General features: G+C 40.0%; 1 protein-coding gene across 2 annotated transcripts in view; it reads left to right on the top strand.

The window, feature by feature from the left end:
* Window positions 1-16,550, top strand: part of LOC140737963 (RELT-like protein 1) — a 78,016-nt gene that overhangs the window by 39,776 nt on the left and 21,690 nt on the right. For both annotated transcript variants that reach the window (XR_012101269.1, XM_073064856.1), the window contains exons 2-4: window positions 3,588-3,818; window positions 6,132-6,203; window positions 10,371-10,416. Coding sequence is in view for 1 of the 2 variants with exons in the window: in XM_073064856.1 (XP_072920957.1) it covers window positions 3,588-3,818; window positions 6,132-6,203; window positions 10,371-10,416 (349 nt within the window). In the remaining variant the exon portion in view is untranslated. The remainder of the gene's footprint in view (window positions 1-3,587; window positions 3,819-6,131; window positions 6,204-10,370; window positions 10,417-16,550) is intronic.

Consider the following 16,550-nt stretch of genomic DNA (forward strand, 5'->3'; position numbering starts at 1 on the left):
CAATCACCTCAAAGAAAGTTCTCTGGTGTTCCATGGTAATTGTGAGCAGTTTTTCCATTGATTAATGAATAACTGAACAATAATTTCATTGAACAATAATTATGGAAGTTAAGATTATTTCTTTACATGTATTCATTATTTTACTATTAAAAGTATGAGACAGATTGAAATAAATGAAGCTGTTTAGAAAATATTCAAAACTTCTAAGCCAACAAATAGTGGTCCTGAGTAAACTGAATTCGCCTTGCTCAATAATTCTGAAATAATTGTCTTTCATTCTCAAAGTGATCTACAGAAATAAAATTAATTACCTTGTAATTTTCATGACTTCAAATTCCTTAAGGCCAGTATTTGCACATAAAGCCTCCGTGAGTACTATGCAATGAAAGGCAGTCAGAGCATGCCAGACCTATTTTGCAAACAGATTGACAAAAGCTGCCTCTTTTCCATACATGCTGGGTGCACCAATAATTGCTCTGGAAGGTTAACTTTTCAAACAGATAATTCTTTTATGACTGCCTTACATATTTCATTGGCCCAACAAAATCAAGCAAAAATGGCAAGCCTAGCTAATGATGTAGCATCAGTCTTCTCATCAGCACAAATGGAAAGAAATTTACGTCAACTAATATGTGTAGTTAGTTGTTTTGCTATGTTTGTTCCCTTCATTAATATTCTATATTTTACTGTATTTCTGCTCACTGGAAAATCATTAATTTGCTGAATAATTCTTTTTTCTGGAAAACTACTAAAAAGAAAAGGAGCACACTCTAGCCACAATTCTATAACGTATTTCCAATCACTGAGTTGTTTTCCATGTTGAGCAATAATCTTTAAAACCTCAAAACTAGCAGCAGCTGAGTTGGAATTACTGGAAATAAATGTAATCAAATTATTTGACTACATTTTTGTGGCTGAATTTTAGAAATTCTGTTCTTGGTTTACATTGTTGGTTTACATTGCAAAGCCATTTATGAGCAGTATCATAATTTTGCTTTTTGGAGGAAGTCCTGCACGTCACTGTTTTGGAGCAAGATGCATAATCTGCAGATGCTGGAAATTCAAGCAACACACACAAAATGCTGGTGGAATGCAGCAGGCCAGATAGCATCTATAGGAAGAAGTACAGTCGACGTTTTGGGCCGAGACCCTTCATAAGGACTCTTCGTCCTGACAAAGGGTCTCGGCCCGAAATGTCATCTGTACTTCTTCCTATAGATGCTGTCTGGCATGCTGTGTTCCACAGCATTTTGTGTGTGTTGCAATGAATATCACCCTTTGTAATCATGCTAAATCTTTCACTGCACCATTTTTGAAAATCTATGCTGTTTCTCCCATCATTTGAACATTCTTTTGTTTCTTTCCTGGGGTTTATCTGATGTTCTGAACCAGCTGAAAAGGGTAAGCAGAATTTTAAAAATATCTCGCTGATAAACGTAAATAATATAGTTTTATTAATACGTATAAATAAAATGTTTATTGCAAAAAATAAATTCATGGACGTGCTAAACTATAGTATTTACTGTTTTATCACTGAAAATCCAGTGTTCACTCACAAACAGAAGAAAAAATATAAACAGAGCGAACCCAACTGTTTACTCTCCAAATACTGATGTATACACCAGGTCTGTGAGGATTTCAAAATGTAACATCTGGCATCATGTGTTCTTGCAACCATCTAGCTGGCAGCAAGTTGGCATTCTCTGTGAAAGCATCTCTCTGTTTATGGGTTGCAAAAAATTGCTCGCTGTTTCTTTTAACAGTAAAGACAATCAGTATGTGTCTTTTATTTTATGGGTGGTCTTTACAGCATCAGTGGGCAGCACTGCATACAGCTGCCTACAAAATTTTTGTATGTGCCATTTTGGGCATGTGTGCCATAGGTTTACCTTCCCTGCTATTCTCATTCTTTGCATAATTTTCCACATGCCCTTCCAGTTAGCTCTCTTCAGTCTTGTTCTTGCTGTTTTTTAAAGAATTTGATATATCACATCCTTTATTTCATCAAATTCTTCCTTTTGTTGTACAGGGAGATTTAGGTTTGGTATCTTTTGACCCTTTGAGAATGTACCTGTCTTGTATCTGAACTTGTTCTATTACTGTTTCATCTGCCAATGTGCTGCTACTTAACCTAGATAAACATTGGAGCTGCACATATTATAATTGCTGCATAATTCTTTGGAAGAATGTTTCTGACATATATGTTAATACAGGATGTTGGGAAGAATGTTAGATAAAACTTCTCGTCTTTGAGTACAGTAGTTGAGTAATGGAATTTTTAATGTCCGTCTCAATGTAAAGATGAAGACTTGTCTGCAAATAAGATTTCAAACCAAGACCTGCCAGATGATACCACTACCAAATAATGTATAGTAGTCTTAACTTTAGCTCAGTTTTCAGCACTCTCAGCCTATCTGACTTGCAGAGTATAGAACTTCAGGATGGTGGTAAACTTTATATTTAATTTTCTTGTTGCTGTATTATCTTTGTTGTTATTCACAGTTCCTTCTCTTAATACTATACTGTTAAGTAATTTGCTGGTCAATGTGCCATTTTAAACTCTGGCATTCAGTAAATTTTGCTCATCTTGAATAGTTTTGGAATAAATATTAGCATGAAAACATCTTGCACATGCATATAATGGCTGACATGAAGTGGGAAGTATTCTATAATTATACAACTGTGTCTGTCCGTTTGTTCATGCGGCACATCTTCCATCCAGAATTATTTTATAGTTGTGGGGAGTGGTTGTACTGACAAGTCCAGCATTTACTGCTCTACATTGAAACCAAGCATAAACAAACATTTAATGTTCCATCATTGACACTACTAATAATTTTGTAAGAAAAATAAAATAATATGTAAAATATTCCTTCCCTTTAACAAATGCTGCAAGCATTAAATACATAAATTATATTGAGCATGTATTATCTTGCTGCTCTACTGATTAATGCTGTCTGTTACACTTTTGAAGCAAATTCAACAGGTTGCTATTTGTTGCTATCTTGAGGGGGTAGTAGGGTGCTTTAGTGAATTATGTGCTTCTACAAAATCTGCTATTAGGATAGTTCTTCAGTACTTGACCAACTTACATTCTGTTCTTGTACTACTCCCATTCCAAGCATATTCTCTCAGGTTAAACACTGATTCATCAGCTAAAGGAGGACAATTAAAGGCAACCTCCAGGAAAATTTCTTACTTGCCCTTGACCCAATGACAGGAGAATACATTGGGTTTAGACTCAATATTGAGAGCCCCTTTGTAGTCCTATATGTATTTTAATGTTTAGCCATTTTCAGTTGGTCTGTCTTGATTCTTTGGAGAACGGTACAGATTTTCTACTCCAGTAGAATAGGACAAGGGTAGCCAAACTTGTAGGACCTCAGAGACACTGTGATTTTTACATACAAATTTGAAAAGATTTTCTGAGCAATACGCTAAAGATACTTATGACATGGTACAGAATCAAGTTGTAATTAGAGTAGCGAAAGGGAAGGAATTAGAGCAAAAGAGGAAGGGTACCAGTCAAATTTAATTTGTGCTTTATTGAGAAATATAACATTTCCTTTTTCTCCCCCCTCCCATAGATCCCTGGCCACTTCCTGATCCTTTAGCAAGTAATACTTTCAAGGAAGAGAACAACCAAACCAAGATAAATACTGGGCATCCAGAGAACATCGCATTTGTTTTGGTACCTGTTTTCTTTCTTACGGGTCTGTTAGGGCTCTTAATTTGCCAAATTCTAGCTAAGAAAGGCTATCGATGCACAACGGATAGTGAATCGGTGTGTGAAGAGAATGTTCCTGAGGCAGAGATAGGTAAGCGCAATAATAATCAATATGTGACAACCGCACCTATTTGCACTTCGGAAAAAAAATTCCTGTGAAATATTTAATGGACAATGAGCTTTGAGATGAGTTTTCTGTATCAAGCTGTCTTGTAAAGGTGTTCATGTAGTCATTATGCATTTTGAAGACTAGAACTTTTGATTTGAAGCTAAATTTGATGTGGAAACAGTCCTTTCTGTAGAACCTTCTGTAGGACTAACAGACATTGTGTGAAAATACAAGCTGAGTGTAATTTGATGGAATTTTCAAGGTGTTATGTAACTCACTGTCAAAGTAATGAAACTGATTTTGTTTTTAAGAGATGTGCATCAATTCTTAAGTAACAAGTAGATGAGAAAATCTGCAGCCAGATTAGGAAAAATACTAGTAGTTTAAGAATAAGGGGTAGGCCATTTAGAACAGAGTTGAGGAAAAACTTTTTCATCCAGAGTTGTGGATCTATGGAATGCCCTGCCTCAGAAGGCAGTGGAGGCCAATTCTCCAGATGCTTTCAAGAAAGAGTTAGATTGTGAGGACACTCAGTCCTTGTTTATTGTCATTTAGTAATGTAAGAAATGATACAATGTTCCTCCAGTATGATATCACAAAAACACAGATATCTTAAAGATAGCGGAGTCAAGGGATATGGGGAGAAGGCAGGAACGGGTTACTGATGGTGAATAATCAGCCATGATCACATTTGAATGGCGATGCTGGCTCGAAGGGCCAATTGGCCTCTACTCCTGTGCATATTGTCTATTGTTTATTGAGTAACAAACAGAGAAAATCTGCAGATGCTGGAAATCCAGGCAGCACACACAAGTGCTGGAGGAACTCAGCAGGCCAGGCAGCGTCTATGGAAAAGAGTAAACAATTTATGTTTCGGGCTAAGACCGTCAGGACTGGAGAAAAAAGATAAGAAAGTAAGAAGGCGGGGGAAGGAGAGGAAATAGTACGAGGTCGTAGGTGAGAACTGGGAGAGGGGGAGGTGTGAAGTAGCTGGGGAGTCGATTAGTGAAAGAGATAAAGGGCTGCAGAAGGGGGAATCTGATAGAGCACAGAAAGCTATGGAAGAAAGGGAAGGAGGAGGAACACCAGAGGGAGGTGATGGGCAGGTAAAGTGATGAGGTGAGAGGAAAATGGGAATGACGAAGGGGGAGGGGCAGCTACCGGAAGTTCGAGAAATCAATGTTCATGCCATCAGGTTAGAGGCTACCCAGACAGAATATAAGGTGTTGCTTATTCCAAGTAGGATTAGCATTTTATCTGCAGGTGGATTAGAAAAAACATCGGAATAACATCTTTGATGTTTTTAAAGTATTGGTTTATCCATTTATATAAATGGAGGAAAGGGATGAAATTTCTAAAATGATGTTTTTGTTCCACTTTATGTTAGTAACTCTAGATGGGTGGTGAGTATTTAATCGAATTACTTAGTTAAACTAATGAGTAATGTCTAGCTAATTGTGACCACAATATCATATTAAGTGTCAATCCAGAAAGAAAAATACCACATTGGATTATAATAGATTTTAGGAGTATGTGAGCTATCTTGAATGAACTGGGAGAGAAAGTAGCATACAGGAATGTGAAATAAGTAGGATGAATCTAGAAAAGAGCACAAAAATACAGAACTCACCACTCTTGTCAGACTACCCATAATTGTAAGACATCATGCTAGCTTGTGGGGTATAACTGTAGGAGCAAATTCTTAGCTGAGATCCATCTGTATCTGCTGACAGATGAGTTCTGTAACTGGTCTACACCCAGGTACAGGCTGCAGTGCAGCCTTCAGCTCTGCAAGAGTCCTAGTCCCAGCATATCTACTATACTGCACAGATGGACTCCTCATCGAATCTAGCTGGCACATGTTCAGAAGTTCCATTAAAATGACTAGAAGAGAGATAAGCAGAGCACTTTATTTGATTAGTTGTGTGTGTGTTTTTAAAATTTTAAACATTTTTTAACTTGGTGATTTTAGAACATTCACAGACTTCAATAACTGACAATTTTGACATCTGATAAGCCTGAAGTTGAGCCTTGCTGGCTTTTCTAGTTGACTGCTAAATGCTAGGAGAGGTCGCATTATTCTGCAATGATGTACTGGGTGCTGAGCTCCCAGCAGATGATTGTGCCTGGGTCAGGCTAAAAGTAAAAGCATGGTTCAGAGGCAGGCAACCAGTTGGGAATATTGGGGCAATGGAAGATCTGCTCCATGATGAAGTGATATCATTATGTTACATTTGCAATATAATGTTTTCCAGATTGACCAAATAGATATGATTTTCAAAAATTTTATTTTAGATTTGCATGATGCCAGTGAATGCAATGCTGATACCGTTGGACAAATGGTGCATTATATTATGAAAAATCCTGGTGAGTTGTAAGTATTAAGGTGCAACTAATTAACAGCTTGAAAAAAAATGAGCCACATGTCTCACTAATCATTGTGACTATTTCAGATTTGTGAACAAGCTCTCTTTAGTTGCCTTGGCCACATACTTTTTAATAGTTTAGGTCAATAAAAATATTAAACTTGGGTTTGAAATTAACTATTGACATGCAGTTTTATTTTATGGAAAATTTCTAAACTCCTACCACTCTTAAATGTAATAATAATCCTTTCCAATCTCAAGGAAATTGCATTGTCAATCCTCTGTATTCCAAAGAATGCAACACCAGTTTCTATAATTTGCCCCTTTTGTTTAACCTGTGGAGTTTAACTACTTGTCCATGCAGTCCTTCATAGAAGGATATTATGGTCTTTGTAAGATTTGGCATCAAAAGCATGAAATTACATGGTCCTGCTTTTCATCCACTTCCCAGTCTATGCAGGTATGCTCTATTGATATTTGGTAAGAACCTTGGTATTGGTTCCAGGGAGGAAAGGTGTTTTTATATCTACTGCCACAGAAACCGTTGTCTGTCACAACTATCCAATCCCCTCTCTCTCATCTACAGCTCTTTCAGACTTTTTTGCTCCTCCTTCCAGCAGTCCACACTTCAGGCTCTAACTGCATACTTTGAAGAACAATCACACCCAAAATTATCCCAAAGGAAAATCTGCTTGAGGGTGAAGTTGATTCAGAGAACCTTTGCACTCTCTTTCTGTTCCCCTTGAGTTTGTCTGATGATCTCCCATTCCATCCCCATGTATTCAAGTCAAGTCAAGTCACTTTTTATTGTCATTTCGACCATAACTGCTGGTACAGTACACAGTAAAAACGAGACGTTTTTCAGGACCATGGTGCTACATGAAACAGTACAAAAACTACCCTGAACTATGTAAAAACAACAGAAAAAAAACTACACTAGACTACAGACCTACCCAGGACTGCATAAAGTGCACAAAACAGTGCAGGCATGACAGTTAATAATAAACAATACAATAGGCACAGTAGAGGACAGTAAGTTGGTGTCAGTCCAGACTCTGGGTATTGAGGGGTCTGATGGCTTGGGGGAAGAAACTATTACATAGTCTGATCGTGAGAGCCCAAATGCTTTGGTGCCTTTTCCCAGATGGCAAGAGGGAGAAGAGTTTTTATGAGGGCTGCGTGGGGTCCTTCATAATGCTATTTGCTTTGCGGATACAGGGTGTAGTGTAAATGTCTGTAATGGCAGGAAGAGAGACCCCGATGATCTTCTCAACTGACCTCACTATCCGCTGCAGGGTCTTGCAATCCGAGATGGTACAATTTCTGAACCAGGGCAGTGATGCAGCTGCTCAGGATGCTCTCAGTACAACCCCTGTAGATTGTGATGAGGATGGTGGGTGGGAGATGGACTTTCCTCAGCCTTCGCAGAAAGTAGAGACACTGCTGGGCTTTCTTGGCTATGGAGCTGATGATGAGGGACCAGGTGAGATTCTCCACCAGGTGAACACCGTGAAATTTGGTGCCCTTAACAATCTCTACCGAGGATTCGTTGATGTTCAGGGAGAGTGGTTGCTCCGTTCCCTCCTGAAGTCAACAATCATCTCTTTTGTTTTGTTCACATTCAGAGACAGGTTGTTGGCTCTGCACCAGTCCGTTAGCTGCTGCACCTCCTCTCTGTCAGCTGACTCATCGTTCTTGCTGATGGGACCCACATGGTCGTGTCAATGGTGAACTTGATGATATGGTTCGAGCTGTGTGTTGTAGCACAGTCGTGGGTCAGCAGAGTGAACAGCAGTGGACTGAGCACACAGCCCTGGGGGCGCCCGTGCTCAGTGTGATGGTGTTGGAGATGCTGCTCCCGATCCGGACTGACTGAGATCTCCCAGTCAGGAAGTCTAGGATCCAGTTGCAGAGGGAGGTGTTCAGGCCCAGTAGGCTCAGCTTTCCAGTCAGTTTCTGAGGGATGATTGTGTTGAATGCTGGACTGAAGTCTATGAACAGCATTCAAGCGTACAAATCTTTTTTGTCCAGGTGGGTTAGGGCCAGGTGGAGGGTAATGGCGATGGCGTTGTCTTTTGAGCAGTGGGGATGGTACGTGAACTGCAGGGGGTCCAGTGAGGGGGGCAGCAGGGTCTTGATGTGCCTCATGACGAGCGTCTTGAAGCACTTCATGATGATGGATGTGAGTGCAACGGGACGGTAGTCATTGAGGCAGGACACTGAAGATTTCTTCAGCACGGGGACGATGGTGGCGGCCTTGAAGCACGTTGGAACGATGGCGTTGCTCAGGGAGATGTTGAAGATGTCAGTGAGAACATCTGCTAGCTGGTCTGCACATCCTCTAAGAACTTTACCAGGAATATTGTCTGGTCCAGCAGCCTTCAGTGGGTTGACCCTGCACGGGGTTCTTCTCACATTGACCACGGTGAGATGCAGCACTTGGTCATTTGGAGGAGGGGTGAACTTCCTCGCCGCCACAACATTTTCTGCCTCAAAATGAGCGTAGGAGTTGTTCAGCGCATCTGGGAGGGAGGCATCACTCGCACATCAGGTGATGTCCTGTGGTTAGTGATGTCCTGAATGCCCTTTCACATGCGCCACGTGTCACCGCTGTCCTGGAAGTGCTGTGGATTCGCTGGGCATGTGCACGCTTTGCCTCTCTGATTGCCCGCGACAGTTTGGTCCTTGCTGTTGTTAGGGCTGCCTTGTCGCCTGCTCTGAAAGTGGAGTCACGGGACCTCGGTAGCGCACGCACCTCCGCTGTCATCCATGGCTTCTGGTTGGAGCGTGTAGTGATGGTCTTGGACACAGTGACGTCGTCGATGCACTTGCTGATGTAGCTGGTCACTGATGCAGTGTACTCCTCTAAGTTGGTAGAGTCGCCATCGGTTGTAGCCTCCCTGAACATGTGCCAGTCAGTGTGCTCAAAGCAGTCTTGAAGAGCAGAGATGGCTCCTGCTGGCCAGCTTTTCACCTGCTTCATATCTGGTCTGAGTAACCGAGGTGGAGGCGGGGCTCTGCCCGGTACGCATCGGGAATGTTTGTGTAAGCAAGGTCCAATGCGTTCTTCCCCCTTGTTGCAATGTCCACATACTGATGGAACTTGGGGAGCACTGACTTAAGGTCCACGTGGTTAAAATCAGTGACAATAAACAGTCCATCAAGGTATGCGTTCTGCAGTTCGCTAATAGCCCCATGCAGTTTACAGAGCTCCTCCTTAGCATTAGCGCTGGGCGGAATGTACACACCGACTATGAGGACAGTGGTGAGTTCCCATGGAAAATAAAATGGTCTGCATCTAACAGTCACAAACTCCACTAGCGATGAGCAGTATCCGAAAATCAGCAGAGTTCTTGCACCATTCCATATTGATGTAAACACACAAGTCTTACTGGAAAGAGCTGTATCCCTGTCTGTTTGAAACAAGGTGAGCCCATCCTGCTGAACGGCGGCATCTGGGATTCCATCAGTGAGCCACGTCTCTGTGAAAACATATGCACAGCAGACTCACGCCGAGTATTTCATTGGAGTCTGATGTAGTTCAATTTATTGTCCAGGGAGCAGAGATTGGAGAGCAGAATGGGTGGGAGAGCCGTCCAGCTAGGATTTGCTTTTTGCCTGGCACGGACCCCTGCCCGCTTGCCTCGCTTCCGCTTCCTCGCAGATGGTGCAGCATGTCCACTTATGATATTCTTGAAGTCATCTGCCCTGGTCTTGTACTTAATTTTCTTGTCATCTTCAGCTTTGGAGATTGTCATTATGTCTCCCTAGTTACTGATCAGTGATTACTGGTGATGTGTATCTATTGTAGGCATGGCTAATGCTTTCTTCCTCCTTTATAATTTGTATGTTTCTGACTCCACACTGTGCTTTACATTTGTGTATTACATTCAGTGTCAGCTTTAAAATGTATAGCCTTATAATTAATTGGGTGAATACACAGTAGCAGCTCAAGACCTGTATAATAGAAAGCTAGCCTACAATTTATTTTAAATACTGCTCCTTTATTTTGTTTTCATGTTCTATATTATAGTGCTGCCTTGCCTATGCATCAATTATTTTTAACCTGCAGCATTGGTTTCCATTTGTTAGGAATTGTTTGAATTTGTAAGTTAACTATATAATAAAAAAACACATCATGAATTATTTTATTTTTATTCTTTTACAGCCAATGCTGAGGCATTAGAAGCTATGTTGGACAGTAATATACAAAGGTAGTATTACTTTCAAACCATTATTAAAAGTGTTTAAGTGTGTCAAAAATGAAATGTAAGGTACCTCTAAAATGAGAGGTTACTTGACTATACTATAGCTCTGTTGGGAAAATGGTAATAGAATGCTTATTGTGGTAAATTGAGTTATTGTGATTATCTGGAAAAGTAATTACACACAGTGGCCAATTTATTAGGTACAGGACTGGAACCTGGTGTTGTCTTCTACCGCTGCAGCTCATCCACTTCTAGGTTTGAAGTGTTGTGCATTCAGAGATGCTCTTCTGCACATCACTGTTGTAACATATTATTTGAGTTACTGTGGCATCCCTGTCAGCTTGACTCAGTCTGGCGTTGCTGCCTGTTTCAACCATGCCAGATTTAATTCTAAAGAGCATAGTTCCCCCAGTGCTTGGTCCATCCATACCTTCACTTCCCATTCACTGGCTGTTCTCACTGATTTAGTACCTTAAAAATACCTCCCTGTAGTAGCATGATCCATTATTTTCCCTTATCCTTTTCTCATCAATGTGTTGAAGCTCGAAGTTTCCATGGGCCTCTCAAAGATTGACTTGATTCTTGATAATACAGCCCTTTTGTCTCATTTTTTTTTGTACATTTGGCCCAATGTTTCAGAATGCCTCTTGATCATGTCACATTTGCTATGTACCATATTGATGCACCATATTGAGGAGCCATTCAGTGTCCACATGTATATAATGGTAACTTTACACAGCCTTGAGTCAGTGGTCTGCCTGCTATGTGAAAATTTCAATTTCTAGCATCAGTTGTTTCATGTGACTGTGCTCTATCAACAATGCTCAATTGATTTCTAATGCCATGCTGTGTATATATTATTAAGAGACTGAATTTCTGTTTTATAGAACTAATGAAAGTAGATTGAAGACTGGTTCTAGTCTATGAAACACATTATGATATTTTCCTATTGAAGGACTCTGGATTTAATTAATTTATTAAGTAAATGCTTAAAATTAAGGTAGAGTTGACAAATAGTAAAATTGTTCAACTTGCTGAAAGTATCCCTTCCCATTTCTATAATCTCAGGCTACAGCAGTCAAAGTACTGTATTCTTCCAAGATATTTTTCATCCCACTCACTTCTGCCACATCTTTAGTGGCCATATATTCAGTTGCTTTTAGCTCTCAAGATCATTACCGTAGTTTGTTTTAGAGCATTTAGTGGCAATGTATTCAGCTGTGTTTGGGTTCTACAGTTCATTTCCTTATTTTTCCTGTACTATCTTAATTTCCTGTTCCTGTAGGGGATCTTGTCTAAAAGTGATCTGAGTTATGGGAGGCAGGAAAATGAGGTAGCTGGGGAAAATCACAGAGAACTTGCAAGCACAGCCCTCAGCCTTGAGATCAGGATCACCACCTGTCAGATCACCGTGCCAGCTTAGGATCATGGTGTCCATTGGTGATCCAGTCAGAAGTAATGAAGTAGTATAATCTTTTCAGATTAGGGTATGTTGTATGGGGGTTGAGAATTCCCAGATACGTAGGCTCTTATATCTAAATTTTATTTCACTAGCTGAAATGAACTAACTGCTTGTGTTTATAAATTAATGCTTTGATGCCCTCCAGTGGCATTTTAGCTAAGTTGCAAAAGCTCAATTTGAAGCAGTTGCTTGTCACAGCAATTCAGAATATGCAATCCTGTAAGGGTAAGCTTATTCCAAGTTTAGGCTAATATTATTGTTACCAGATTGCAGTAACTGAATAAGTTAACTATTAAGTGATGTGCAACTTTTGGCATTTGAATCCCACAGCTTCACCTTTGTACAATGGACAAAGCCAGGCATTAATAAAGTAACCCTTTTGTTATGTTGCAGAGGGCAACCCTGATTTCTGTTAGAACTGTGAATTAGAAGTTTAGCAGCAGGTGAGAGGAAAAGAGTTTTGATCACTGTCTGGTGAATTTCTGTTGAATAGTGAGTGGAGGGGGAGAAGCACCAGCTTGACACCTTTGGGTGGGAATTTCCTTGGGTGTGGCAGCATTGCTTTGTAACCAAGAGGCCTCTGAAAAGTACTGGGCCAAAATCTATTACCTTCGGTTGGCAATTCTTTAGAAAATTGTCAGCAACATCCTTTTCAGTAATTGACTCGTCTCTGACTTTCATGCTCCCACATTGGAAAAACTGAAGTCAGATCCTAAATTCTAGACTAGAGCATGAATATACTGAACCAAGGAAGTTGTGATGTACTTTTATTCAGGGTGATTAGCTTTACCCCAGGGATTGCTTGCATAAGAAATGCAGTCCCATTAATTTCACTTATATTGGAAAAAAAAAGAAGCGGGCCTGGACAAGCTTGAGTTCTGATGAAGCGTCAACTCTACTTTTCCATAGATGCTGCCTGGCCTGCTGAGTTTTTCCAGCATTTTGTGTGTGAAGCCTGGACAATTGTATTTTTATTTTATCTTTATTTTTAATTTTCTGGTTGTTTAATATTTATGTAAATCTTTCTTTTAGTAATTTAGATCGATTTGAACTTGAGGATTTTGTTTGTACTATCAAGGTATTAGGGGCAGTCAGTAAGAATCTGTCATTTGCGGCTTAGATTGAGCTTAATTGGAACTCTTGATTCCAAACTGCTAAAGCTACAAAGCAGTAGCAAACATCAGTAGATTCATTCATCATTTGTGAGAGGAAAGAACCTTCCAATGTTTTGGGTCAAAATCTTGCCTCTGCACCTGTCCTGACACAGGATTTTGATCTAAAACAATGACAATTTTGTTCCTCCCACTGATGCTATGTGGCCTGCTGAGTCCCACCAGCAGATTGTTGCTTCAGATTCCAGCATCTGCAGCCATCAGACCAAGCCAGACTGAGGATAACACAGACAAAGTAAATTGTGTATTATAAGTGTTTCTTTTGCACTCTTTGCTTTTGCTCTTTGTCCAGTTTTCTTTCATACACACTAAAATTTAAAACTGTCTCTAATAAGTTTGGATAATACAGTACTTAGAAGTTTTTGAGGATTGTACTTCATACTCCAACATTTTATCTTGTTTTAGAATTTTTTTTTACTGTATTCATGCTTTTAGCTGTCTTAAATGTTATTGATTCAAAGTGATAAATTATACAGTCTGGAGCAGCTTAAATTGCAGGAGAAGAAGAATATATATGCTGGAAATCTGAAATAAAACTGTACAACTGGTAGAGCTGCTGCTGTTGATCTCAATCCTGTCTGTGTGGAGTTTGCACTTTCCGCCTGTGACCATATAGGTTTCAGTGGGGTATTCTTGTATCTTCCAAGTCCCAAGGAGGTACTGGCTGGTATATTAATGGCCACTGTAGGTAACTCCTAGCGTGTATGTGAGTGGTAGAATCTGGGGATTGTTGATAAGAATGCTAGAAGAATTTAGAAATAAATCAAAAGGGATTAAAATAAAATTAGGATAATTGGATAATTGATTGTTGGTGCTGGTTCTGTCCTTTCTATGATTTAATAACTCAAATCTAAATACCGGTACATTTAAGTAACACTGTTTCATTTGGCTGTATTCATGGATTTTCATGCAAGGTTGAATGACAATTAAACTGGGTAGCATCCATGAAGTAAGAAATTTCACTGATCTTTGAAACAGTAAATCAAAATCAGGCTTGATATCACTGGCATATGTTGTGAATTCTGTTGTTTTGTGGCAGTAGTACATTGCAATACATAATTTAAAAAAACCTAAATAATTAAATAGTGCAAAAAGTGAGCAAAGAAAAAAAAGTATGGTAGTTTACATTAGTTCATTATCCATTCAGAAATCTGATGGCAGAAGGGAAGGAGCTATTCCGGAAACATTGAATGTGTGTCTTCAGGCACTTGTACCTTCTTCCCTTGATGGTAGCAATGAGAAGAGGGCATGTCCTGGGTGATGGGAACCCTTAACCATGGATGCTGCCTTTTTGAGGCATTGCCTTTTGAAGGTGTCCTTGATGCTGGGAAGGCTTGTGCCCATGATGGAGATGGCTGAGTTTACAACTTCATGCAGCTTTTTCCTGCGTGCAGTGGTTCCTCCATACCAGGTGTTGATGCAGTCAGTTAGAATGCTCTTCACAGTGCATCTATAGAAATTTGCAAGTTTTTGGTGACGTACCAAGTCTCCTCAAGCTCGTGATGAAATATAGCTAGGGTCGTGTTTTCTTTATAATTACATCAGGGTAGATCTTTGCCATTGGGCCCGGGATAGATCTTCAGAGATGTTGATACCCCTTGTAACAATGATCAGTGAGGCACAGAGGGATCTGTATTTACCGAGAATCCCGTTAATGTATAAACTAACAAGTATATGAATTCATACACTAAATACCTTGTGTGCACACCCGCTAAGTATCCCGGACTCTCATGAATAGTCAAAGAATAGCAAAGGTATTACATGGGCAAAGGAGTCTGTCCTGGCCAGGCATTCCTCATAGTCCCAATTTACTCGCCAGGTGATCCTTGCAGGGTCGCTCTGCTTGTATCTGCGATAGTTATTTTTTGAAATTACTGCTGCTAGCACACACGAAGCATCCACTTTTATATCCATTCCTTATCAATTCAAATATTGCATTCCAGTGTCATTGGCCAGAGGTTATGTGTTTGACCTTTAACACCTTGTTATTGGCTTTGCTCCAAGATAGCATCCATTTATTGCCCTCTTTCCATCAAGTGACTGCCAATAGTTTATGACTGTTTGTTCTCAGTCAGCAACCAGTTCGAATCACTGCAAGTAGGCACCAACTTGCATGTTATATCCAACCAAAGAACATCTCACAAATAACTTATTTGGAAATGATCTCTGCTCCCGCAGATTACCTGGAGCATCATTGTGTCTTCTTTAAAACATTGATCAAGCCAAACACTTCAAGCTCACAAAATGGAGAGCAAAATGGCCCCCTCCATCCTTAAGCACGCAGCAGGAACAAAGACAATTTGCCTGCCTGTCTGCTTCCTCTGTCGTCAGTTCATTCGAATTCACTGATTTGTAGACTGTTGTTCTTTCTGGCTAACAAGTGCAAGGTTGTTGAGACTCCACTCAACCACTTGATCTATCTCACTCCTGTACGTTTCCTCATCACCGTCTGAAATTCTGCCAACAATAGTTGTGTCATTGGCAAATTTAGCGATGGTATATGAGCAGGGCCTAGCTGCACAGTCGTGGGCGGAGAGATGGTAGAGCAGTGAGCTAAGCACACATCCTTGAAATACATCAAGGAGACAATATCTTTTCCAATCTGCACTGACTGTGGTCTCCTGTTGAAGAAGTCAAGGACAAGAATCCACTTGCAGAGGGAGGTATAGAGGCCCAGGTTTGGAGCTTGTTGATTTGAACTGAGGGTGTGATTGTGTTGAATTCTGAGATGTAATCAACAAATAGGAGCCTGACATGGGTATTTCTATTGTCCATGTGAGTGGAGTGTTAATGAGTTTGCATCTGCTGTAGATCTATTGTGGTGGCATCTGAAACTATAGAATCTGGATTCAATAAAAAGAAAATTTTCCCATAAGTTCAGCCAGTCCTTTGGTCAAAACAAATGACATCTTTCTTGAAAATGTTATAAAACATAATTATATCTATTCCTTGTAATGTTGGGATACAAACTTTCCATTGGTTGCACTATCGCTATGTGGAAAAGCTGAAACAGATGCACTGCATCAAAATTCTTTTGTATACTTCTATAATTGGAAAAGTTGACTGAATGCAAACAAGACATGTTGATAAATACACGTATTAGTTATTAACACGCAAGAGAAAATCTGCAAATGCTGGAAATCCAAGCAATACACACAAAATGCTGAAGGAACTCAGCAGGCCAGGCAGCATCTATGGAAAAAAGTACAGGCAGAAACATCAATTGAACTCTTGTCAATAGACGCTGCCTGGCCTGCTGAGTTCCTCCGGCATTTTGTGTGTGTTACTTAGTTATTAACACAACGGGCCTCAGCATAGTAAGACAGATAATCTGGCATGTTTTGTGGTGCTGGACTAATAGATTTTCTGGACTATTAGATATTAATCCCTATTTATATCCAGTATATTTTTCATTTGTCATTTTAGATGTGATGCTGTATTATAATAAACTTCTTGGTGAGTTTGGTAAATTTAAAGAGAGTATGGGGAAATGGGACTCTTGTCAG

This window comes from Hemitrygon akajei, chromosome 13 (assembly GCF_048418815.1).
Source record: "Hemitrygon akajei chromosome 13, sHemAka1.3, whole genome shotgun sequence".
In the NCBI taxonomy this organism is placed as follows: domain Eukaryota; kingdom Metazoa; phylum Chordata; class Chondrichthyes; order Myliobatiformes; family Dasyatidae; genus Hemitrygon; species Hemitrygon akajei.